This window comes from Blennius ocellaris, assembly GCF_963422515.1.
Source record: "Blennius ocellaris genome assembly, chromosome: 4".
NCBI classification, from domain to species: domain Eukaryota; kingdom Metazoa; phylum Chordata; class Actinopteri; order Blenniiformes; family Blenniidae; genus Blennius; species Blennius ocellaris.
Window position 1 is genome coordinate 12,669,905 of NC_137653.1, and position 24,777 is coordinate 12,694,681.

Sequence of the window (24,777 nt, forward strand, 5' to 3'; positions counted from 1 at the left end):
TTCCTGGAGTTTGGATATCTCCAGTAATTACTCAGTGAGTCACACAAATGAAAGTGTCCAGCTCACGTCGTTACCAACCCACGATTGGAGTTTATCTTGAATTTACGGAGGGAGCTTTGTCTTTCTTCAAGGTGGCAGATGATATGAAGTTCCTTTACAAAGTTCAAGACCCGTTCACAGAGCCACTGTATCCATCTGTCTGGCTGGGAGACAATTGCTGCATCACGATCTGTGATGTTCTATCTGCTCAGATTGTGAACTATGAGAGGACATTCCTGGTCATCAGGTTATACTATGGTCACAGATGAATTTGTATGATTTAAGATAGGTTGAGATTGAAGCTTGGCTTGATCTTAAGCAATCTAAAACAAACCAAATACATGATGATGCTGTTTTGCTTGAGTTTGCATTTTTCTCCTCGTGTGTGTATGACTTATCCCGGGGCTCCGGTTTCCTCCAATAGTCCAAAAACATGCATTTCAGATTAACCGGTGACTCTAAATGGCCTGTATGTATGATTGTGAGTGAGATTTTCTGTGTTTTGAAAAAATTATATTTAGTTATTATAAATGGAGTGCTTGTTTGTTATCACCATGGTTTTTAATGGGGGAAAAAATGATACAAATCCAAAAGCAAATCAAAAAACATCCATGTTTCAAATGATGCCAGTTGTTTTTACAAGTGTCAGAAATTCAACAACAGCTTTTGAACTTTTTAATCATTTTATTATTGTTATTATGTTTTATGGTCACATTTTTTAATTTTTTACAAGATATATATTATACAATCATTACAGGACTGAGGAGAGAGGAGCTGTAAAGGAACAGTTCTAAATGAGTCTCCTGTACAGACGGTGCTTAAAATGTGTTGTCAGTAAGGCTTTGCACACACACACACACACACACACACACACACACACACGCACACACACACACACACACACACACACACACACACACACACACAGCAGCACTTGAAAGGAAGGAAAAGTTATATTTTCCCTTATATTAAAAGGGGTAACTCCAATTGGTTGCTAATAAAAGACACTCAGGTCTCTCGATTTTCCTTCAGCCTCAGTTATTGTACGTTTATGTGCTGTAAAGTTGTTTTCACACCAACCTTGAATTCACTGCTGTCAGAACAACTCAATAAACTTTTTTCTTACTGTCTTGTGAATAAAAGTGCATTTAATCACATTCTTGTTTACTATTTTTTACAGTTACTGCTAAAATGGTTTATATATGTATATATATATATATATATATATATATATATATATATATATATATATATATATATATATATATATATATATATATATATATATATATATATATATATATATATATATATGGAAACCATACTCTGAGGGGTCTGATTGCACAACAATATTTACAGATTTGAAAGAACATAATATACTCTTCACATGGGAGGATTTTACTCACAGAAACTACAACAAGATGTGAAACAAAAAAATGACAAACAAACAAAAAACTTGTTCAGGGTTCATAGCCCCACCATCTCGGTACACAGCAGAAAACACAAGTGGCAAACAATTGAACACTTAAGAAATCTCACCATTCTTACTTCTACAAGGTCCAAGAATATCGGCTTTGGCCTAAAGGTGGTGCCCAAATAGAGATTGTGTTGCAGACTACACACAATGTTTTTGAGTGTCACTGCACAATTTTACAGTCAGTAAATAGATGTGACCTGCATTAATGACTTTTCACATGCAAATTTGGGTGAAAATGTGTTTATGCATGTCAAAAATGTTTAAAATTGAGCAAATTTTTTTAAATTTTATTACTACCTATTGTAGAAAACTTTTCACTGAATTAATGCTTATTTGAATAATTTATTCAGAGGTGGGATTCGAAGTTTTTTGCTCATATCGGAGTACAATTTATACCACATAACTTACGTTGCTACTTTTAAAATCCCAAATTTCCATTTAGTATATTTACAATTTCAATTAATGATCAAACCTTTTCAATTGTATTGAGCACTGGCGAGGAGAAAATAAGTCTGAACTCATCTTTTCCTGCAGAGACCTTGATGTCTGAGGACCCAATAATTGAAGATCAGACACAGAGAAGGCAGAGACAGACACCCTTTTGTATGAGTCTATGCATATTTTGGGTTTGAAACATTTACTGTGTATTATTCACCATGGAGTTTGCAACATATTTTGAAAACTCGAGCGAGTCCTTGGGTCTGGGAAATAATGAAAATTGGTTCTAAAGTGTGTATTATGTCACTTTATTTTTTTTATCTCTGGCTAGTTGTGAGTTGTCGCGGCCCAATGAGATGCAGGCTTTACGGCAAAACCCTCTCTGTTCATTCATGTTGGCCCTTTGGTAACACTGTGAGAGGAGGAGCTCAAAGAGACTCAAGAATTAAGTGATTTGTTTGTTTTTCTGCAGATTTTTCTGCCTTCACCAGACCACAGGACACACAGCTCACGTGTTCAGCAACATTGTTCAAATCCCACAACAAAAATGAGGTACACAAACTACAAAACAGACAACTCTTAAATACACAGCTTCAAGATGAGAATAAACTAATCACTTGTAAAAGATAAATCTTCATCCTGCTTACGTAACTGCAAATATAGAGGAATAGAAATATAGTTCATCTATACCTTAACGCCATGGCTTTGGATATATTGATTAAAAAAATAAATCATAATCATCTTCCACGGGAATGGAAATTGGCTCCTTTTAAACTTGTAGACACATTTACACAACGAGTCACCGTCAGTGTGCACAAAAATAAAACATGTTCGTGGCGAGATGTCGTTCCCAAACTGACCGTTTCACTGCAGCTTCAGTTTAATCTGCTTCAGTCGAGGTTCAGTGTTCTGTCTGTGCATGTGTGTTTGATTGTGCCTGTGGGGAGTCTAAGGCTTTTAGAAGTGCAAACAATCAGCTTACAAGTTCACTTTGTTTACATAAAAAAAAAAAAAACATTTTCTGTCTATTTCTTGTTTTGATTTTTTTTTTTAAACAAAAAAAACTTTGTGCAGTTCGGTTTGTGCTCCAATACGAATGTGTATTGCCTAAATACGGCGCTGCAGATTAGAAACTATTAGAGTAATCTGCGCTTTGTGCACAACAATTGTACGGAATCTTATTGTGCTTTTGCCACGTTGTTATTGTCTCACAGGGGGAAAAAAGGTGAACCTACAGTAAATAAGCAGACTTTTTTTCAACAGAACTGTGCTTACTGTCCAGAGGTCACTGTCTGGCCTCCTGCAGGACAAACAGAACAGATGCAGAAGAGGACCCCAGAGAAATATTTACAATCGTTGCTCTTTAGTCTATAATTAACTTTTAGTTCACTTATTGAAGATCTTTTAAATATAATCATTTTGTGTTTGGTCAGTTTCACTCATGGATCTGACCACTGTGTGCTTCACTGACTTTAAAACACACTTTTTGTAGTTCAAGTCTATTCTTCTAATCTTCTATTCCTTTTCTATTCTTTGGTGGAGAAACTGAACTGAGTGACTGACTACAGTACATAGGTGCACGACAACTGATGATGTTGACCTTCTTGTTACAAAAAGTACATTACCTATATTACATCACTATAACTGTACAACATTGTCTACAGGATCACACATCAGAGCAGAGGGTTGATGTGGGGCGTGAAAGCAACATAAATAGGTGTCTTTAGAGCAGCTGTGACTATATTTTACAATACAGAAAATACTGTCAAAAAATTCTACAGCATGAGAATTTTGAGCACCTGTGCTCAGTTTAGACCCGCTCTACTAAATCTAATACAAAAAAGAAACTCGGTCTACATGAAGCTGTTTATGGCTTTGACACCTAGTATTGCTACAGCAGAAGTAACTCAAACACTCACATTCAACTTAGTCCTGTGCTGAAGCCCGTTAGCGATCTCACAGCCAGCGGGATCGCACCAGCTCCTCTACATTCATGCTTTCAGATCCCCGGCACTGTGCAGACGTGTGCATCACACTGTGGTGGTGGTGGTGGGGGTCTGTGTCTACTGAGGACCCTTCGACTAAGGCAACGAATACCAGACCACAGAACATCCTAATAAGCACATAAACCTGATGATTTTTCAAATACAAACAAGGTACAGCGTTGTCAACAATTAATCTCAACCTGATTCCAGTATTTGGTCAACAGTAAGGAGTGAAACTTGTCTCTCTTTTCTTTTTCTTTTTTTCTTTTTAAAACACACATCTCCAAGCTCCGGGTGCTAGAAAACATGGTAGACATCTTTGTGGGTGATTCCTCTGTGTTAGTAGTGTGTGCTCAGGTATACTGGGAAGCTATGTACAGTGTGGTGGGGGGGGAAGTAGGGCAGTGGTGGGGTTATTAGTGCTGCAGTGACTCCTAGAGGAGACATTATGGCTGACAAGTACTGGGTTCTACAGGCCTGGGTGTCACAGGGCGTTTGTCAGGGTTTTGGACAGCATTCAGGAATCGGACTCTGGCATGACAGGCGTGGTGGGTGTGGTCGGCGTGGTGGGGCTTATGGCAGCGTTTTGGTAGCTTGTTCCATAGCAGCTGCTTGGAGACAGGGAGTTGGGATCAAAGGATTTGTTGCCCGCCGGGGTCAGGTAGGGTCTGCGTGCCGGCACAGATGTTGCATCACCGGGCTTCGCGCCAAGGATGGATCTGGCCTCGTCCTGCTCCTCCAGGTTGGACATGTCTTTCATCATGGTTTTACGGTAGGAGACAGACAGCTTGTTGGAGCCGTCTGACATCAGGTTGAAGTGGCGGGCGATGAATACGATGGGAAGAGGAAGCATGGCCACCACGATCAGAGCGAAGCACATGACAAGCGCCCAGAGAGGGTAGCTCTGGAACTGCTCCTGAGCCTGAGAGACAGAGAGCGTGAGAAGCTTTAATCATGTGCCACAAATTCAAGACTGGGGGATTGTGCAGGCAATAGATCCAAAACTGCAGCGTTGCCTAGTTTTTTGCACGCATCGGGACACACACATCCCAATACATGCCAAGAGAAAGATTTCTGAGTGGAAGTTGATTTATTATATCTACATGTTTCACACTCATGCTGCAAAAATTGGATATGCTCCAGTGGAAGAGGAGGGGCAAAGATATTCAACCAGATATTTCTATTGACTGGAGAGTAATTAAAAGCCTCAAAATGCAGGATGATGAAGCTTTCCAGTTGCTTCGGAACTTGACACCTAAGCGGGGAAATGATCTGATGCTTGTTCCTTTCATGTCATTATTCTGAATATAAACTCAGGACAGATTAAATGTCTTAATGGCCAACCGCTTTGCCACAAGAATATATCAATTATGCATGCTAATTCTGAGAAAAATTTTATTTAGAAATTAGGAGTCGAGAAATGGAGATGAGTCATTTCCTCTGAACTAGAACAGGAACGGCTTTCTCAGACTAAATCCTTCTGTTTTCTGACTTATTAAATTATAATAAACTGGACCCTAAAAATTGATTCCTCCCAGAAAGAGATGTCCTAATCCTGTTTTCAACTTAATAGCAGCAAATCGATGGAATTTCATAGTAAATCACTCCAATGAATATTTTCTAAGAATTATTTTGGCCCTGATCAAGATATAAATAAACAAATAGCCTCACATAACACATGGTGGAGCCTTCAACCAAAAATATGAATTTAGTTGGACAAACATTTATCTATTAGCCAGTCTGAACACCCATCACACCAGGAGGAAATGGTAAAACCAAAAAACAAGTAGCAGAGATAAAATATTTCAGGTCTGATTAAAAACGTTTCCAGTATTGCCTTGATAGCTTGACTATTTTAGATACCCAATATATTTAGCATTTTTAGCAATATATTTATTTTGTGTAGATTCTGAATCATCAGTTCAAATGCATTTCATGAACCTACTCAAATTAGCAAGTGGTTGAAATGAATGCCTCTTCAATATTTTAACGCTTCAAAATGGAGGAATAATAACTGACCAGCTCTTCAACCCAGGCGTTGTATCCTGGCGGGTTGATGGCCATTTCTATAACTGTGGCTGAGATGAGAACAATGAGACAGATCGGGGACACATATTTCCACAGATAAAAATAAATTATACATGGACGGAAACCCAACATATCCTCCAGGTCCTGCATGAACCTGCAAATGACAGAAATGAGGGGAAAAAAAGATAAGAATAAGTGAAGACATTTTGCAAAATATAAAACATACGTATCAAGGCTTGGCTGCGCCACTGCTTATTCTCATTTGCGTTATTTAAATGTAATCTCGATGCAAGCTGAGGCCGACCTTTTAGTGCCATATATCCAAGCCACAGACACATTTTCCAAGATGACCACGACTGTGAGAGGCAGACCGGCAGAATAGTCGTCGAACATGGTGACAAAGTAATTTCCAGAGCGCTGTACAAACAACAGGCCACACAGGAAAGCCACAATGCAGCAACACACTGAAACAAACACAAAGAAGACAGGGAGGTTATAGCTTATCCTCGGAGGAGAAGACGGACAAAGTTCACGATTTTTATCTTCACAGGTGAGAAATTGGGAAGTAACAGCCTATTAAATCACGATTAAATGGTTTTGCGTTTGTACCCGCAGAGCATCAACTGAAAGCAGAATGCAGCTCATTCCCCGATGTACTTTAAATCCTTTTTAAGTGCAGAGTAAGTTTGTCCCAGCCCATAATAGTCCTGATCGGGGTGGCGGGGGAGGAGGTCGGTGTGCGGGTGGTGGTTTATTTACCTGTGAAAAGCTCCTTCTGGACTTTGTAGGTGTCGAGGACGGGCGTGGTGATGCCAGTCATGGTGCCAATCATGCTGCCCAGACCCAGGTTGATGAGCATGAAGAAGAACATGACTGACCAGAACGGAGATGCAGGGAAATGAGTCATGGCTTCTGTAAAGGCAATAAAGGCCAGGCCTGTGCCCTGGACGGCCTGCGGGGAGAGACGGTGACATGTGTTCAATAGAGAGCGTGCAACATGCTCGACAACAGCAACATCAACAAACAAACACTCTTTTCATATAGACAGGCCGGTGACATTCACTCATTTAATGTATGAGAATGCCATTGACCGCATTGGGGTGTGTGTAAACATACTACACACCCCTGGAACCCGTGCATCGTCCAGCTGGCCAGTTTCCTGATCTCAGTGTCCTCTGACCTGCAAGTGCTGCTTGTTGGTTCAGATCAGATGATTATTGACTTTGTTCCAGTTGACTGAGTTGGTTTGGAGTGATTGTGACTTTAATTTGGAGAATGGGTCGACTTCCCATTGCAGCTGTACTAAACGCTCTTATTGTAGTACCAATGTCTGTCTTGCAACATGACAAGTCCAGGATTAGGAGGCATGTGTGTTGAAACAGACAGATTGTGTTTCTCCTGATGCTGCCAAACCGCAGAGTGCCTGACGGTTCAGTCAAAGCAGACAGAATTATGACAACATGCGATCGATCAGCGAACCAATCAGGTCGCCATGACAGATTGACACAATTGATTGACCTTGTTGAGCTCATCTTCCAAAAGACAGGGCTCCAGACCCAACTGGGGAAAGTGGTCTTCTTTCACCGTCTTGATGACCCCATACATCTCGGCGTAGTCTGTCGTGCTGAGATGAGAGAAGTTCACGTGGGGTGGAATAAGATCGTGACTCAGGACGTTGGAGTTGAGATATCCGAGGATCTTTTCTGCATTCCTGCAATGTTGAGCCAACACAATAAAAAAAAAAAAAACAAGTTCATATGGATTAATACAGAAACAAACAAAAGCAAACAATGACAGATAAAAATTGCATTGTGTGAAATTTACTTGGACAATGTTTGTGGTTTAAAATAAAAAAAACAACCTATTTTCTACTGTTGAAATACATCAGGAAAAACCAACAGGAAAATTCATAAAACAAATTTTGTTTTTATTTGAATATTGTCGTTAAACAACTTTGTAATCAATTCTTTATAGGCTATTAGAGCACTGAACTTGTTTTGACTGTTTTCCAGACACAAGTCCTTCTTCTGAGACTTAAAGATAAAGAGGCTGTGATGAAAGCTCAGACAAGAAAACTACTTGATTATACTAACAAGGCAACACTCTAAAAATAGAAGTTTCTTAATCCTTCAAATCCCTGAAAACAAGGTGTATTGAAGTGACGCAATCTTAGAAAACAAAGAATTCAGAATAGGGACTCAAACATTTGACTCAAGAGCTATGAAAAATATTAAATTAAAACATTTCGTGTTACAAACAAGTTACTGCTGGGTTTTTTTTAGCTCATGTTTTTTTTTTTTAAATGATTTATCATCTTTCTACATTCTGTACAGTGCATCTTCTACTTCTGATAAAATTCTGACATGGAGTTTGAGAGTTTAATAAGGACGATCTGCATGTTATCATTCTGTCTCTGCAGCCGAAGAGATTTTTGCATTTTCCTGCTGCGCAATCATCACACCAACTTTCCCACACTGACAAAACCACCAGACTCTCACTACTCCCCATTCCATAAGCCCGTGCATCTGGGGCCAATCTGCTTTGGTATCGCTCTCTACTCTACCGCCATCTGTCTGGAGTATCCTATTTGCTTGACTATTCATCTGGGTTATCTCTTCCAGGCTGCCATCTCCACCAGAGTCTGATTGTCAAATTCAAAACTCAATAAATGTCATGTTATTCCTTTTTTCCCCTTATTGAATCTGTTCAGTCCTGTCACGTCTGTTTCTTTATTCCATCACATCTCATCACTTCCACCATGACCGGATTTACTGTCACCTCCGTGTCGCCTTTGGATATTTTGAACAGACGAAAAGCTGTTCGCAACCGTTGAACTTACTCGACGACACACTTCTCATTCATGATGTTGGCCTTGAAGCCCAGTACCGCGAACACCACCAGAGTCGCCAAAATGGAGGTGAAGAAGTTGATGAAAGAAACAAGGACGGCGTCAAAATGGCAGTTGTTGTCGATTTTGTTGTAGCTGGAGAAGGCGATGACTCCTCCGAAGCCCAGACCCAGGGCGAAGAAGACCTGTGTGGCCGCCTCCCTCCAAACCTGGGGCTCCAACATCTTCTCCAACTGAGACGGAAGGAGAGGATGAATTGTGATTATTACAGGGTTAGATTGGATGCGTGGGGGAAGAATTTTTTTTTTTTTTTGTCAAACAGGCAGTGGGACCTTGGGAGTGAACATGTGAGCGATGCCGTCGACGGATCCTTTGAGCATTAAACCTCTGACCAGGAAACAGAAGAGCACCACGTAGGGAAAAAGAGAGCTGAAATACATCACCTGCAGAGAAAAGGGAAAACACTCAGGAAGAAGAAACCTTGGCATATAGCTCCTTTTCCCCTTTCTTTCCCATCCTGCGTGCTGCAGTACCTTCCCCGAGGAGGCGATTCCTCTGATGACGGCGAGGCAGACGATGATCCAGGCGATCAGCAGCGACAGGGTCATCTTCATGTTAAGGCCGCCGCTCTCTGCAATGGTGCTGGTTGTGTTCAGAGTCTGACGGTACCAGAAGTAGGTCGTGGCCGAGCTTTTCTCGCACTCCGGCTCCACAACTGTTCAACACAGGTGGGAGGGGGGGGGGGGGCAGAATGGAAGTTTACTTGGGGTGATAACAAGACAGGAGGGGAGAGTTTGGTTGGAGCAGAGAGGAGCTAAAGGAACGACATTATGAGAAAGAACACTGAGAGAGAGAATGTTTTCTGATGGTCAATATCTCAATTTACAGCTTCGCTGTTCGGGACATAAATGAGTGACACAAGGTCACGCAAGTACTTAATATGCAAAGCAGGAACCTCCAATTCACAACCGGAGGGGGGGTGGGGGGGGTTTGTTTGCAGCTGTCACATTTATTCTCTGGCCACCTTGGAGAAATTCTATATAATCTGACGTATGGCTGATATTACTGTTAAATGTATTGCTTTCTATGTTTGCTATCCATATTTCCTATCACGCCATCAAGTATTTTGGATTCTGCTGCTGTCCTTCAGCTTCAGCATGCGTCTGAGTGTCTGCTCCTCGTCTTCCCGCCAGCAGCTTCTGCCTCGCTGAGTCATCCACGTGCTGATTGAATCTCGGCTGCCCCGCGGGGTTTATACGACATTGCCACCGCTAATCGATCAAACTACAGAGGGATTTATTCTGGATCATGTCAGCAAAGTCACAGCAGACAGTTGGGAGTTGTATGCGAGTGTAGAGAGTTTGTCTGATCTACTTAGTTGTGCTGAAGGATTTGATTCAGCACAAATCCAATCCTGAACTTCGTAGTGTAAAGCAGCTTGAGCCACCCGGCGCAGTGAAAAGCTCAATACCAGTAAAGTCCATTTACATGGTGACACCAGGTGGTTATTTTCCAAACAATCCCGACATTATTATCCAATCCAAGTTAAAATCCAACACATAAAATAGAATGTATGGTGCAATGTATATTATAAACAACACCGCATGAACATTTATTTGTGTATTCGTCTTGCAGTGGGTTGATTTTGTGTCTAAGTTTTGTTTTGTTTGTTCAAGCTCCTGAGATTTGGATGTAAAGAACGACACACAGTGAGACTTGACTGTTGCTCTGCAGCTGCACTTTCAGAGTTAATATCCTTGTATCATATCATAGTATTGTATCATGTCGTATGGAATTGTTTTGAGTTGATGTATGTGATCTCATAGTATGTCATCATAACATATGTTATCATATGATACCACATTGTTGTCACAATGTATCATAGCATATTATATTATATTGTGCTACATTGTATCTGATGGCACAGAATAGGACTGTATTGTATTGTATCATACCAAATAGTATTCTAATGGAAATACATTAGATTATAATAGTGGTACATTGTGGTGAGATACAATGGCACTGAATTCTATCTTAACGCATTGAATCAAATCAAATGATGTCATTCTGTATCAAATGGGATCACATTGTGTTTTATAACACACATCGTACATTTTGCACACGAATTCAAAGCTATGGTCTCTCTCCTATACTCTGTAAGTACTTAGTGTTACTCACTGGCAAGTGTGCCATTCTTTCTGATTGGACAGTCGCTCCACGGCAGAGGATACTGGAAGGACTGGAAGAAGTAGAAGATGCTCCACCCAATGATCACATTGTAGTAGAGACCGACAAAGCCACACACCTGGAGAGAAGGAAAGATTAGTTAGACAGTTAAACTTTAGAGGTCCGTGATTTGTTGTTTCGCCAGATGCGATTTTGCTGTTCTCTCCTGCTTATGTAAAGTGGAAATGCAGCACGTATCAAGTAAATTGAAAATAGATTATGCTAAACTTCAGACCAATATTTCATTACTGTGTAACATCTGTACACAGGGAGAGAAGTATGCAAATGAGGCAGCACGCTTTGTGGCTGTCCTCTGCCGCTGTCAGTCTGCGGAGCAGCCTTCCCAGCAAGGGCATTCAGAAGCTAAATAAGGTTGAAGAAACCATGAATAATTTAAGTGCTCCCTTTTCAACAGCGATCTTCTGTGAAGTATTTATAGCTGTTTCTTCAGCCGAGCAACTCTGAAGAAAGTCTACCTTTGACTGTCACGATACCTGAGGGCCACAGAGATGTCTTTATCTGTGTTTTTAATCTCCTAGACAGAGAGATGATAGATAGATAGATAGATATAGATAGATAGATAGATAGATAGATAGATAGATAGATAGATAGATGGATGGATGGATGGATAGATAGATGGATGGATGGATGGATGGATGAATAGATAGATAGATAGATAGATAGATAGATAGATAGATAGATAGATAGATAGATAGATAGATAGATAGATAGATAGATAGATAGATAGATAGATAGATAGATAGATCGTACCATAAGACTTGACATTCCTATCCCGCCCAGCTGTGGACACACGTAGTTCCAAACCCCAATGCTCCCACGTCGGATCTTCTGACCCACAGCCAGCTCCAAGAAGAAGAGAGGAATGCCAATTATGAGGAGGAGGATGAAGTACGGAACCAGATAAGCACCTGAAAAGCAGGAAGATGAGCGTTAGTGCTGCGCGGAAACTTTACAATACTTGTTGGAGATGATGTCAATGTTAATGCTGTGAATGTCTATACTCATATTTATCACTTTTTGGTTACTGTAAAGGATTTACTGAAAATACAAATGATTTATTTCCTAAAATAATACCTGCATTACTTCCTCTCATGGGTGATGTCTTAAGATTGTGTTGCATTATTGCTGTGACACATCAGCTGAGCTAATTCATCAAATTCAGCATCAGTGAGGTTGGTGGAAGATGTTCTATAATTTGGATATCTGCATTTGTTGAAAGAAACTGATTCATTAAATTGTGACAAAGAGAAGAATCAGCTGCAAAAGACGGAATAAATTAAGAGCAGCAGCTGATGCTGCTAAGTTAATAAATCACAGCCTCTATAAGATGTTATTGTTGTACACAGATGAACAATTTACTTTTTTATTATGACTGAGTTACTTTGAAGTTGAGGTGGTTCTCCTGCAGTAAACAAGTCTTTAACCATTTAGACAACAGCTTAGAGACACTCAACCCAGACAGCTGCAACTTTAAAGCCCTTTACAATCATTCCAACTGGCTCACGGTAATTTCATTAATCATTTTCTAAAAACTAATGATTGACTTTCTAGCGCCAAAAATAAAAAATAAAAATACCCACCCACATATGTCATGTATGCAATTTAATAAAATGAAGATTTCTACTGGTGCACGTAATCACTACTGCCTGGGATTCCCAATAACAGTTAAAACATGAAACTGCGGGTCTTTAATAATCAGCAAATAACTACAGTGTCATGGGAGTTTAGAGTCTGATGTGCATGAGGGATGGCTGTACTGCAATCTACATTTCTGCAGTAAGATGATTCCGAACACTAAATAAATCCACGGGATGAAATATTCAATAGAATTTGTTTATTATTACATCTCTTTACAGTAAACGTTGTATTACTGGCTCAGATGGGCTGTCGCTGACTGATTGCAAACTGTGAAGTCAGGTTTGAAAAAGACAAATATTGTCTGAAATTCCATTAAAAATTTGATAGGAGTCTAAATTGGTCCACTCCCAAACGTAATCCAGGAAGGAATAATCAGGACGCAACTGAGTTTTATGTGGAAAGAGTGAGTCATCATCCCGGATATAAAGACTTATAGCAAGCCATCGTGTATTATTAATACATCAAAAGTAGGAATTATATTGAGAAGCATAGACATTCTGGGGGAGGTGGATAATGATGGAGAGAGATGAGAGGAGCCAGGAGACTGAATCAAGAAAGCTGAAAGTGAAAGTAAGTTAAATGTGGTTGAGTCTTTGAGTCTTTGACAAGATTCTCATCATGCAAGTCCCCTCCAGGACACGATATTTGAACTTAAAACCAGCTCATAACGTATATATGACACCAATTACGGATAGAGGCTCGACAAAAGGAGCAAGTAGGATCGTGACTGTTGGAAAAGAAAAGTGCATGAAGAAGGATGAATAGGAAACCAGAGAGGAGCCCACACAGCGATAACTCCCAAACAACACGGGCCTTTAATGTGTCGGTAATTGGCTGCCTGACAGCGAATTACACAGTGAAGAATGGCTGCTCGCCAGGTCGCACACTCCGATCAGTCTGCGAGTCAGACGACTGTTAAAGTGCCTTCGGTGACAATAAATCCTCACATACGTACACCTCGACGGTGAATCATGAAAAAAAAAAGCTGAAAATACTCCGAAGGTATGGAAGCGACACACCAACACATCAGTGACACGTCAATAAATCCATGACGACAAGATGTTTTTCACCTGCACCAAACACAGACTTACTCTGCATGGCTCCTCTTACATACACACACACACACAGACACACACAATAAATAAATAAATAAATAAAGACTCATCAGGTTACATCCATTTTTAGAGAGCTCCTCTCTGTTTACTGGAGTATCAGCTCAGCTCAGCCTGCTCTACCAGCTGTAGCAATCAATACTGCTGCTATATTTAGACTTGGCTCTTTACTGCACAATACAGCTGCTCTCTTGGCAGTTTTGTACTGAATGAACAGTGCCATGTTGCTTTTGATGGGTCAGTTCACTCAGGAACGGGAAGCGGACAGATTTAAAAACACTTCACGTCATTTCACATCACGACAGTGAAAGCAAATCTCTTGTGCCAAACAACAGTATCGCGTGAAACATGTGCAAAATCCTAAACTATGTTGGGCTTTTAAAACATCTGGTTTCAAAAAAAATTAGGGTAATATAGGATATCTGAATTTAAATAAAGATTAAATGAATATCTCAAAATTCACCTCAAGTTATATTTGATCATCAATATAATTTGATTTTTAAATTTTTATGTGTTATGCAGTCTGCCCATGTATTTTCATAACAATATCTTATCCGATATTTATCCGATATCTCCAGATTGTTTGTTCACAAAAAAGCATCAATTCATATATTTTCTATAAAACTACACTGTTTCGAGGTCACCAGTCCATCACAGGACAAACAGAGGGAGACAGACAATCACATATACAAACACATTCATCCTTGAGAGTCACCGTTGAACTGTAAATGAATGATTTTGGATTCTGAGAGAAAACCAGGGTGCCTGGAGAAAAACCCACACATTTGAAGGGAGAACATGCTGTACGTGTTGTGAAATAAAAGCACACGAAAGCAGCTGGGCTCTAGAACATACGTGAATACTGTTTGAAACGCACCTCCTCCATTCTTTTGGCACAGGTAAGGGAAGCGCCACACGTTCCCCAGGCCTACAGAGAAGCCAACCTGGGCCAGGATGTACTGCAGCTTGCTGTTCCAGGCGGGTCGCCCATCGTTTTCAGGCGCCTCTATCTGCGGGACCTTCTTCCCGGCGGCGCCTCCGACGTTCAGCGAGCTGTTCTTGTAGTCGAGCGGTTCTTCGTGTGCGAGCAGGTCAGCCACCGACTCTGTGACGTGTTCATGGCTCTGCTCACGCTGTGTCACCTTGCTGTTCTTAGGCATCGGGGAGGCCGGGGGTCAGGAGAAGGGGGGCGGGGGCGGAGAGAGAAAAGAGCGAGACAGAGAGAGACAGGTAGGTCGAGAAGGAAGTGATGCTGGGACTGAGTGAAGAACTGATGAATGGATGCAACTATGAGAGAGATGCTGGATTTCAGTTTTTGGCTTCAGACCTGCAACAAAAAAAGAAAAAATAACAGAAAGTGATGATTAGAGAATATTTAATGTGTAATAATATAGGAAGGAAGAAATAGGAAGAAAATCTCCCCTTGAATAGTTGAACCATTGTTCAGGAAGTCTCATTTTGTATTAAACAATATCATACCACCTTTCCCGAATGGCCTTTAAATAACACTTCACATAGTGGCTGACACAATTATTCCTCCATTTAGCGCTTGGTTAAGCCTGTAATAACACACTGCACTGCAACACACGGCCATGCCCCAATGAAAACCGAGGCCCATTTGTCATCCCGCGTATTAACTTAACCCAGTTCTTTCAACTAAAACAAAACCTTTACCACTGCTCTTTGTTTTCATGCTTTGTTTTTTTTTCTCCAAAAACTCCCAATCCTGCAAATTGTTCTATTTAATTTCCCTGTTCTGCAAAGCTTAACTTTAGCGAAGCTCCCCCTCCAGTAAATCCCCTAATCCCCTGAAGCCTTGCAGCCACATCCATCCTCTCCTCACCCCCCCCCCCCCCGGCCAGGTTGTGGTTGGTTCGACCCAAACGTAATGGACGAAGTGAACATGATGCTTTGGATGAAGGGCTGTCGTGTGTTCTCCTGATCAACATCACAAGCTCCCGTGTCGTCTCATTACTTATTAAGTGCAACGTTTTTCCATTATAAACATCTGCCGTCCTGCAAAATTGCAAGACTGGAGAGAGCGCTGGGATGTTTATAGAGAAAAACAAAAAGGGATTAAAATAAATAGATAAATAAATAAAACTGTCTGATCCCAGATGTGTAATTTCAGGGTGATGAGACATGTACAACATCACAGTCTGATGTAAAGGTTGCACTTTTCATGTGATGTAACAGCTGCGATGTGCACAAGCCTTGGTCGTCACAGCGCTCGCAGCTTACATCAGCCTAAAACAAGATTTCACAGGATCAGCAAATTATCGACGAAGACCTCAAATGTGCCACAAACTCTCGCAGACCTATAGCCGGTGACAAGATGGCTAAAAAAGTTTGAGGTGCTTATTTTTGCTTTCTGTTTAAAAACAAAACAAAAAAAACCAACCTCCCCCTCCCCACCAGATCTTTCCCTCTTCTGTGCATGTCAAGATGAGCGCATGATGCAATAATCCATGCACAGCCATTCACAAGTCTTCATAATCCCGTGTGCATTAACTGTAAAACCCCCATGATGCTTTTCTGTCTTGTCATTCAACCCAACGTCATCGAGCCAGCAGTAAGCAGTGAAAACAAATCAAGTCACTCAAACAATACTTCTGCAGGAAGTAAAAGAAAAAAAACAACAACAACACCATAAAATTAAAACACTGCTATGGTGATCCAGTCAATGCTAAATGTCTGTCTGTGTGGAGCTGCTTTAATAAAGGCATGTTTTTAATAGCTGGGGAAAAAAATCCTGCAAGAGAGTGGATGAGGCCTGCTATGTTGTCTTTTCCCAGCTCACTCACTCGTCCTTCGAAAAAAAAAAAAACTAAACTCCAAGTCTGAACCAATAAGGAACAAATATCAGCTTGATCTTTACTTGTGATGTTGTTTCATTGAAATAAAGTTTAGTTGACAATATCTGTTGTGTTCTAAACAGGACAAATAGACTGAATCCACAGCAAGATTTACCATAACAGACTTCCAAAACAAAAGACAATATGTGAGTTGTTTTTTTTAATCAAGAAATAACGTTATGTGTGGAGAAGTAGTTGCTGTTTTCTATGGTTTCTACAAGATGTTCTTCTTTACTGACTATGGCTGTACTAATACTAAAGCTGCAGACATTAATTGCTGTCATCACGATCACTACAGCCAATATTGTAGTGATGATTTTATAGTCTATCAGAGTCAAGTTATAAATTAGAAATATCTATTTCCTCGTGAATATGAAAGATAGAAAAACAATAAAGAAGTTAAAATGGGATCATGTTTTTGCTGAAATAAATAAATGTAAAAGAAGAAAATTCCCCCAAATCTTTCAAAACGTTTCCTCAACTGAAAATGGTCCAATTGACCACATCCAATAATGCACAGATGCTTCTGTATCAATGGAAAACACATTCTAGTAGAATACACATTTTATTGGTGGTAACGCTGCATGTCAGCAGATGTTACAAATCAGATAGAAGTTTTGTGCCTTCAATAGTGAGATTATTGATATAGTCTTGCAGTATTTTCACTATGGTATCAATATCATTTAAAAAAAAGTCTAATTCATAGATGAAAATCAATGATCAGCTCCGATCATCATTCTTCATTGATCATCTGGTGATTCTGTGTTGAAGAGTGTTGCCACAGTGAAGACATTAAAACAGGCCTGATAAAAGTCTGACTTTAACAGATGACAAGCACAAATTAATTCTGAAATGTAAAAGTAGGCAAAGTCTAAAGAGATCGTTTGAGCAAAGTTCCTTTAAAGTCTCCTTTGAACACACAACCTCGCCACCGGGATCAGCTAGGGTTGAAAAGCCCCAGAATGCCCTCCATCACCGTCACCTCAGCACAGATCGGCCGTGGTGAACACCAGCGGACACATCTGGTGCTGAAACTGAGAGCACCGCCTCTGGGTCAGCTGCTCATCCTCAGAGATGTGACGACTTTTCCCCACAAAATCAAGGTCACACACGCGCACGGGCCTGACCTCTGCGCAAATTACAACAAATGGATGTCACGGGGCGACGTTGGGACAATTGTACAACAACAACAACAACAACAACAACAACAACAAAAACTTCTCGTAATGCATTAAGAGTGGGGGCGTAAAAAAAAAAAGTGACACGATCATCCAAATTGTTTTTAAAGCATCCTGCGAACTTCTGCTGAATTGAAGAGTCTGCACCCTTTAAATCCATGCACAGAAATGTTTAGTGGGAGGATGGAAATAAAGTAACATTGCACTTCTCACCGTGAGCGTGTTGCAGCGGTATCCAGGGTTTAACGTCGGAAGATGAGTGGAGAGAGGCATGAATACATCGTCCGTGTGTTTGGTTGTGTTGGACTGAGCGCTCTCCTCTCAGGACAGTGGAGGGTGGGGGGGTGTCACGTGCTGCGCCTCCTGTACGTTCTCCTGCACGGAGGAGAGTCCGGAGCGCCACCGTGACGCACGCGGTGCGTCTCCGCGTCAGGAACGACAGACATACGGACCCGACGGATCTTTTCACTTGTTTGTTGGTCAGTTACAGATGACACCTCTCTTTGCACAAGAGGAAAGGCGCTGGAAATAGACAGAGAGAGCGAGAGAGAGAGAGAGAGAGAGAGAGAGAGAGAGAGAGAGAGAGAGAGAGAGAGAGAGAGAGAGAGAGAGAGATGGAGAGGCGCAGAAATGAGTGCGGATCTGTCAAGGTTATCCACTCCTACCTGAGGAAGTGATGGTCTGACGCAGCTTTCGTCACGCGTTTTTTTTCCCCCAGTTGATAAAACATTTAAGTCATTCAACGCTGGCATGCCGGCATAATGGAAAAAAAACCCCCAAAGAAACGATGCATTAAAAAAAAGACCGCTTAAAGGTCACACAATAGATTATTTGGTACAATAGTGTAGTTCAGTCAAATTTGAACATAAACTGGCACATGCAAACTTTAAACCATAAAACAAACGTCCACAAGATTCCTGTCATTTAGTATTACGTGTAGGTCTACAGGTCAGTGTATAAAGCTGTGTAAAGTGTATAAAGTGTATAAAAAAGAAAATCTGATTCACCATACTTACAATACCTTGTTGTCTGACCTAAATCAATGCAACCATAACTTGGATCTCAATGGTTTGCTAAAACAGCTGGAGAAGAAAATACTAGTAATACCATCAGATCACACTCTGTCAGCAAACCTAAACATTTAGGTATAATAAAAAAACGTGGTTCTTGTTTCTACCAATACTGACTATATAATGTAATTTTCTCTGGTCTGCTGACTATAATGACATTACAACACTTAATTTATTTGGTTTAGAAACAAGAAGCTTTCTCAGTATAGACCGTTGCTCCACAAAATATGATCCACTTTATTCTTAATTCTGGGCAATATTCTACAGGAAAAAAAAACATAAAACAACTTGCTTGTTATAGGTTATGGCACACACAGCCAACTGGTTAAATTACAACATTATTTCATGAATATATATCTTGTATGGCAAAAGGACAAGAGAATTAGGCAATAATACTCCATCTAATTATAACCTGTTCAGGTTCGCAGGGCCAATCCCAGCTTATAATGGATGAGGGCAGGATACAAGATGAACAGGTCACAAGTCCATCACAGGCAATAATACTCATATAACAAAATCATATTCATAATTCTTAATCATATTCATATATCTTTTGAGAAAAAAATACCCAGCTTGATGTATGGGAGGTAGAATATCTTTTTTTGTCAGTCTGGATATTCCTTGAAGTTGGCACTGGTGGCTGGGTAGGTGTAGAATACCAGGATCTGGTGGATACGTCTTCATTTTCCTCTTCATTCTCTTCTACAGACTCACTATCACCCACTGGTCCTCCTGCTTGGAAAAGAAAACATGGACTCAAAACGTGAATAAATCATATGATTCTCTCAATGCATAAATTATACAATCAAGTGCTTGCTCATACACAAACATGTACAAGTACATATAGGCGTACAGTGATATAGTCTGAGTTCTTCCTCTTCTGAAAGTGGAAAGGAAAGATGCAGGGCTCTCTGTGCCGCCATTCACCACCGGAACTTCTTCTGGTTTATCTAAAACTGGAGGAAGATACTCAGGTTTGTTTTCCTTCTCGTCTCCTTTGAGTCCCTCGAAAGACGACCGTTTCTCTTCTTTTGACTGAGAGACGTCAGGATCAAGCACCAAGTTTGTTACATGCTATATGTTCTGCAACGTTTTAATAAGATATCAAGGCAAAAATATCAAAAGGGGCAGTCTCTGGGCCAAAAATTTGATTATTTTTCCCAGAGGGCAATGTGATGCTGTAGAAGGCCAGGCACTCTACTGAAAGATCAACCTGAATTTTGAATTTTTTTTAGGAACATCTCATATCATTTTGCATTTGTTGTTGTATTTCTATGACTAAACCAAATAAACCCTGCCTCAAAATTGAACCCTTCCATGCAGCATCCGCCTCCAGTGGTCAATACAAACTCAAGGGTGACTATATATTAGATCTAATTTGTCCTATTTGTATTTGTTTCAAACAGCCATTGGGCATAAGATATAAAAGCTACTAAGTAAATAGAGATTTGAATTGACATAATCGATCAAAGGACTTTGATGAATGTGAGTAAAATCCTCTATTTCAGAACAGAAGTGACCTCTTTACTTTCTGCAGGGATATTTCCTAGCATTCAGTGCATGTACTACATTCAAATAATCTCAGACTTAGCAACTTTATCTACTTGATCAAAATTCTCTGGTCTCTAACTTGGTGGTCATTTTTCGATTGAGACACGGGATGTGCCATGTGAGTGCAGTGGACACGGTCACCCAGGGGACCATAAATCACGCACCATCGACCAGAATACAGTGTAATACCACCAAGCGAGGGGAGGACGATAGTATCGGGTGGCTATTCTTTATCTTCACCTTATGGATTTATTTTGTCCCCCATTCTCGCTTGGCTTCTTTGTGTAGTGAGCTATGTGCCTCTTGATATTTCTCGCGTTGCAATTCTTCCTGTGGAAATGTATTTGAAGTGATAATAGAAAACACAGAGGGAAAACCACCTCTCGTGGAAAATCTAAATATAATGTTAGAAACTGTGTTACAGATTGATCATGTGACCTCTACAGTGGAGTAAAAAAACATGGCTTGTCGAGGGTTTCCATTTCTGTTCAGCAGGATGAGACTTAGATTGTTTAGTTCACATCAAAGTTCTTCCTCATACTTCAAGAGAAGCTCCTGGGTCGGTTTTGTTTCTCCTTTTACCATCCGGCTTTTACTCTCCATTGCTCTTGATGCACCTTCTTCAGCCCTACTACTGGGAGCCGTTACCAGAGCAACCTCAGGATCATATGACATACTCTGTCTTTCCTTTATGTCCTGCTTCTTGCACCCCCCCCCCCCCCCCCCCCCCCCGTGAAAGTGAAAGGTTTCATATGAGGTGTTTGCCAGACGGAGACCTCTGAAGTTTTAGCCGCATCTTCTAACAGACAGGAGGGGGGATTAATTTTTTCTTTAATCCAAATTAAATGTGAGTTCAACGGCACTCTGACAGTGATACTTGCTGCTCCCACTGCAGCTCCCCGCTCTCAGCACTAATTTATTAATAAACAGTTCAGCATGTAGTTTTCCCACCTGACTTTTGCTCCTATAGGACCTTATATATCACCTTTTCTCATAGAAAATAATAAGTGATGCGAAAATATGAACAACCTTCAGTGCAAGGACTCCCATGTTAGAGGAATGTGGTTGTAAAACATTGTTATCTGGTCTTCTTTAAGTGCTCAAGTGCCTTTGAACAAGGCAGCACAGCTCGGTTGCTGCAGGGCATGAAGCTGCTAACTGGACTGCAGAGTGCGGCTCAATGATACTCTATCACATATTTGAAAGTGTTTTATTAGGCTTGCATCAGCAGCCTTGCAGGCCAGTGGGACTGTGGACGCAGCGGCGCTGCTGCCCTCTCTGGTTAGTGAATGAACCTACAGTCCCATCGGAACCGCGGATCTGCTGCTTTGTCCAGATTTAATTTTTCTCATGTTCAACTACTCATACAGCACATTCCACCTGCATTGTGTCTGATCAGGTACAACAATGAAGATTTGCTCTTCAAGGCAAAGCAAGGCCATTTGATTTACAAGAAAATAAAGGAAAATACATTCAAACAAAATGATTCAAAAAGGCATATAAATAATATAAAAGCTTTATTAAGATAATAAAAAAGAAAGAAAATCCATTTGAATCCTGAGCAAAAAATAGTGTTTTAAAACCTGATTTAAAAGAAATTCATGTGTCAACAGTCCTCAGGTGTTCAGGAAGTTTGATCCACAGTGAAGAGGGTTGGAACTAAAAGCTGCTTCACTGTATTTACTTCTGACTCTGGGAACACCGAGTAAACCTCTTCCGGAGGACCTCGGGGGTCTGGATGTTTCATATTCTACAAGTAAATGTAAGATATATTTAGGCCTGAGACCATTGGAAGCTCAATAGACAAGAACTGAGATTTTAAAGTCAATCCTCTGACACACAGACAACCAGTGCAGAGATTTAAACTCATGTGCAATGTCGCCCAGGAAGGGGTCAGGCTTCTCTTTTTCCTATATTTACCACAAAACACTACTTCCTTTACCAATCCAATGTAGTGTCCTTCTTTTCAAGGTTTTCCAAATCCGCTCCCTCATGTAGCCCCTATGGTTCTGTTGTGCCTCATGATCCTCTGTGTTTGACGTCAGCACCCTTTCACTGCACGTTATCTCTCCCCTCTGCTGTTCACCTTCAGTCGCCTCCAACTTCACACGGTCTCCCGGCTGTTAAGCAGCCCCCACTTTCTGTTCTGCCCCCCTCCACCACCACCAGTACACGTGCACGCCTGCATCACTTCTGCATCTGCACTGCCACATCCACCCAGTACTTTTCCTTTACTCCAGTCTCATTTCTATGCCTTCTTCCTCGTCATTTCTTACCCCCCCCTCCCTGCTGCTTCTTCCTCTGTGGTTTACACTGTCTGGGTCATTCTCAGTTGCTAAAAAAAGCTTCACGATGCACTCGGCTCTTTTGTATCATTTATCCCGTCCATTATTTTGAGTACCAGCCGTTTACCAAACACAACTCGAATTTGTAATGACAGCAAGTGGATGTGTACAAATGTGGCACACATGAACAGTTGATGTAATAACATCCCATATTCACGAGGTTACTGTCTGTGATGAATTCATGATTCTGCTTTATCTTAGCACGATGCAAATAAAACTGAATATTGGCTTAAAAACACCATTAAGAACCAATAAACCTTTTCTTCTTTTCATCTCTCTTGTTGATGTAGGCATGAACAGATTTTTCTTAACCCACTTCATCCATCCATTTCTAACATCAGATGAGGTATTCCTGTGGTATTAAAACAACAGCGAATGAGTGTGTGTGCACAGGGATGTGCTGGTGTGGTGCAGGTGTTTAGGAAGTGGGTCACATCAGACATTTTAAGTTCAAAACCAAAGGGTTTTCATTGGTACTTTTCATGTGAGGACTGTGGTGTTCAGACTCTGATAGGTTTTCCCCCCAAAGGATCTTATTGTTTCCACTGGTTTCATCATGGCTCACCTTACACAGGTGACAGAAATGCAAAAACCAATCTGTTACCAAACATCTGCTTCACACGAAAGTCAGGGTGCACTGGGTCAGGCTGTTCACCTCAATGCCACACACAAAAATAGAAACTCATTAAACGCTGTGTTGTTTTTTGTTTTTTTCACCCCACACTAATCCTTTGCAGATTTCCTGTATGACATCTCATTAACAAAAGCCTTCATATGTCTGTTGTATGCCTGTTTTTCATGCTCATCAACATATAAAACAACAATCTGTTGTGACATATTTGAGGTTTGATTCTGATAATTTTGACCCCCCCCCTCCCAAAAAATAAAAGAAAATACAGATGTGTGGGAGTCTGTATGTGCTTGTGCTGCTGTTGTAATTTCACTTGAATCCATTCCACATCCTCATCTGTTGACGAGATGGCTTTGTTACATCATTTTAGGGGGAAACCACTGGCCTGAACATTGGAAGGAGATTTAAAGCAAGAGCAAATTTCCCCTGCTAGTTTTGCATACACAATTAACCCTATTTTATTACAGGAGGGCAGATTACTTTGCTTCGCCTGCAGGAGGACATGTGACGGCCTGTAGAACCTCACCAGATGGTCTCTCAAAGTGGGGCCAGTCCAACTCACATGGTTGAGGGTAAAGCTTCTGTCCCCATTTTGGACAATGTAATCCTTTAAAAAAAAAAATAATAATAATTCTGCAGGAAAGTGACACATTTTTATGTAAGTATTGTTGGTGGAGCAAATAATACAGTCAGACTGTGTCAGCAGAGAAACGTAACACGTTTTCTTTTGTTCAGCTCCACATGCTAATCTTTAAGCAAAGAAAAATATGACGTGTTTTTCAAGTTTAAACTGTTCAAACATATACTTACTTTCAATAAACCTACAGAAAATGAAAAGTAAAGTGTCTGAATTTGGACTAAAATTCCTAATTGGAAGTAAGTAGCATCTAGAAAATACAAACAACAACAATAAAGGTAAGTGGAAAAGTGCATTTAACTGTAAAATCAACTTAAATTTTAGATTTATTGACATAAACTGACATATTTAAAGCCTTTGTTGTTGTATTCTTAATTTTAGCTTCAATGTCATACACAACACTTTCCTTTTTCAGTTTAGATGCAGTTGATTTGTGTTTTACCCAAACGTTCTTCTATTTATAGTTCGTTGGTCGATGACATTTCTCTGATGAAACATCTTCCTCTAGTGGTGCAAACGTGGTAGTACTTCATTCTTTGGGAGCCACTGGGCTCCACAGGAGGACAGAGGTTTTAAGACCCTCGCTATCTTTTGACGGTTCACAATCATAAATGTATTCCACCAAAAACAATGAAAGAGAAAGACATTTTTTTAAGGAAGGACATTCAAAAACACCTCTTAATTGATGGCTTTGCATC

General features: G+C 40.5%; 1 protein-coding gene across 1 annotated transcript; it reads right to left on the bottom strand.

The window, feature by feature from the left end:
• Nucleotides 1–4,456: 4,456 nt before the first annotated feature.
• LOC308129620 (sodium-dependent neutral amino acid transporter SLC6A17-like) lies at nt 4,457–14,972 on the bottom strand (the record flags this gene model as incomplete). The annotated part of the gene is made up of 11 exons (XM_080495608.1): nt 4,457–4,861; nt 5,959–6,121; nt 6,272–6,431; nt 6,727–6,919; nt 7,486–7,678; nt 8,807–9,048; nt 9,148–9,258; nt 9,349–9,530; nt 10,994–11,120; nt 11,813–11,970; nt 14,690–14,972. 11 exons carry the CDS (start codon nt 14,970–14,972, stop codon nt 4,457–4,459), a joined length of 2,217 nt encoding a protein of 738 aa, XP_080351734.1.
• Nucleotides 14,973–24,777: the final 9,805 nt, after the last annotated feature.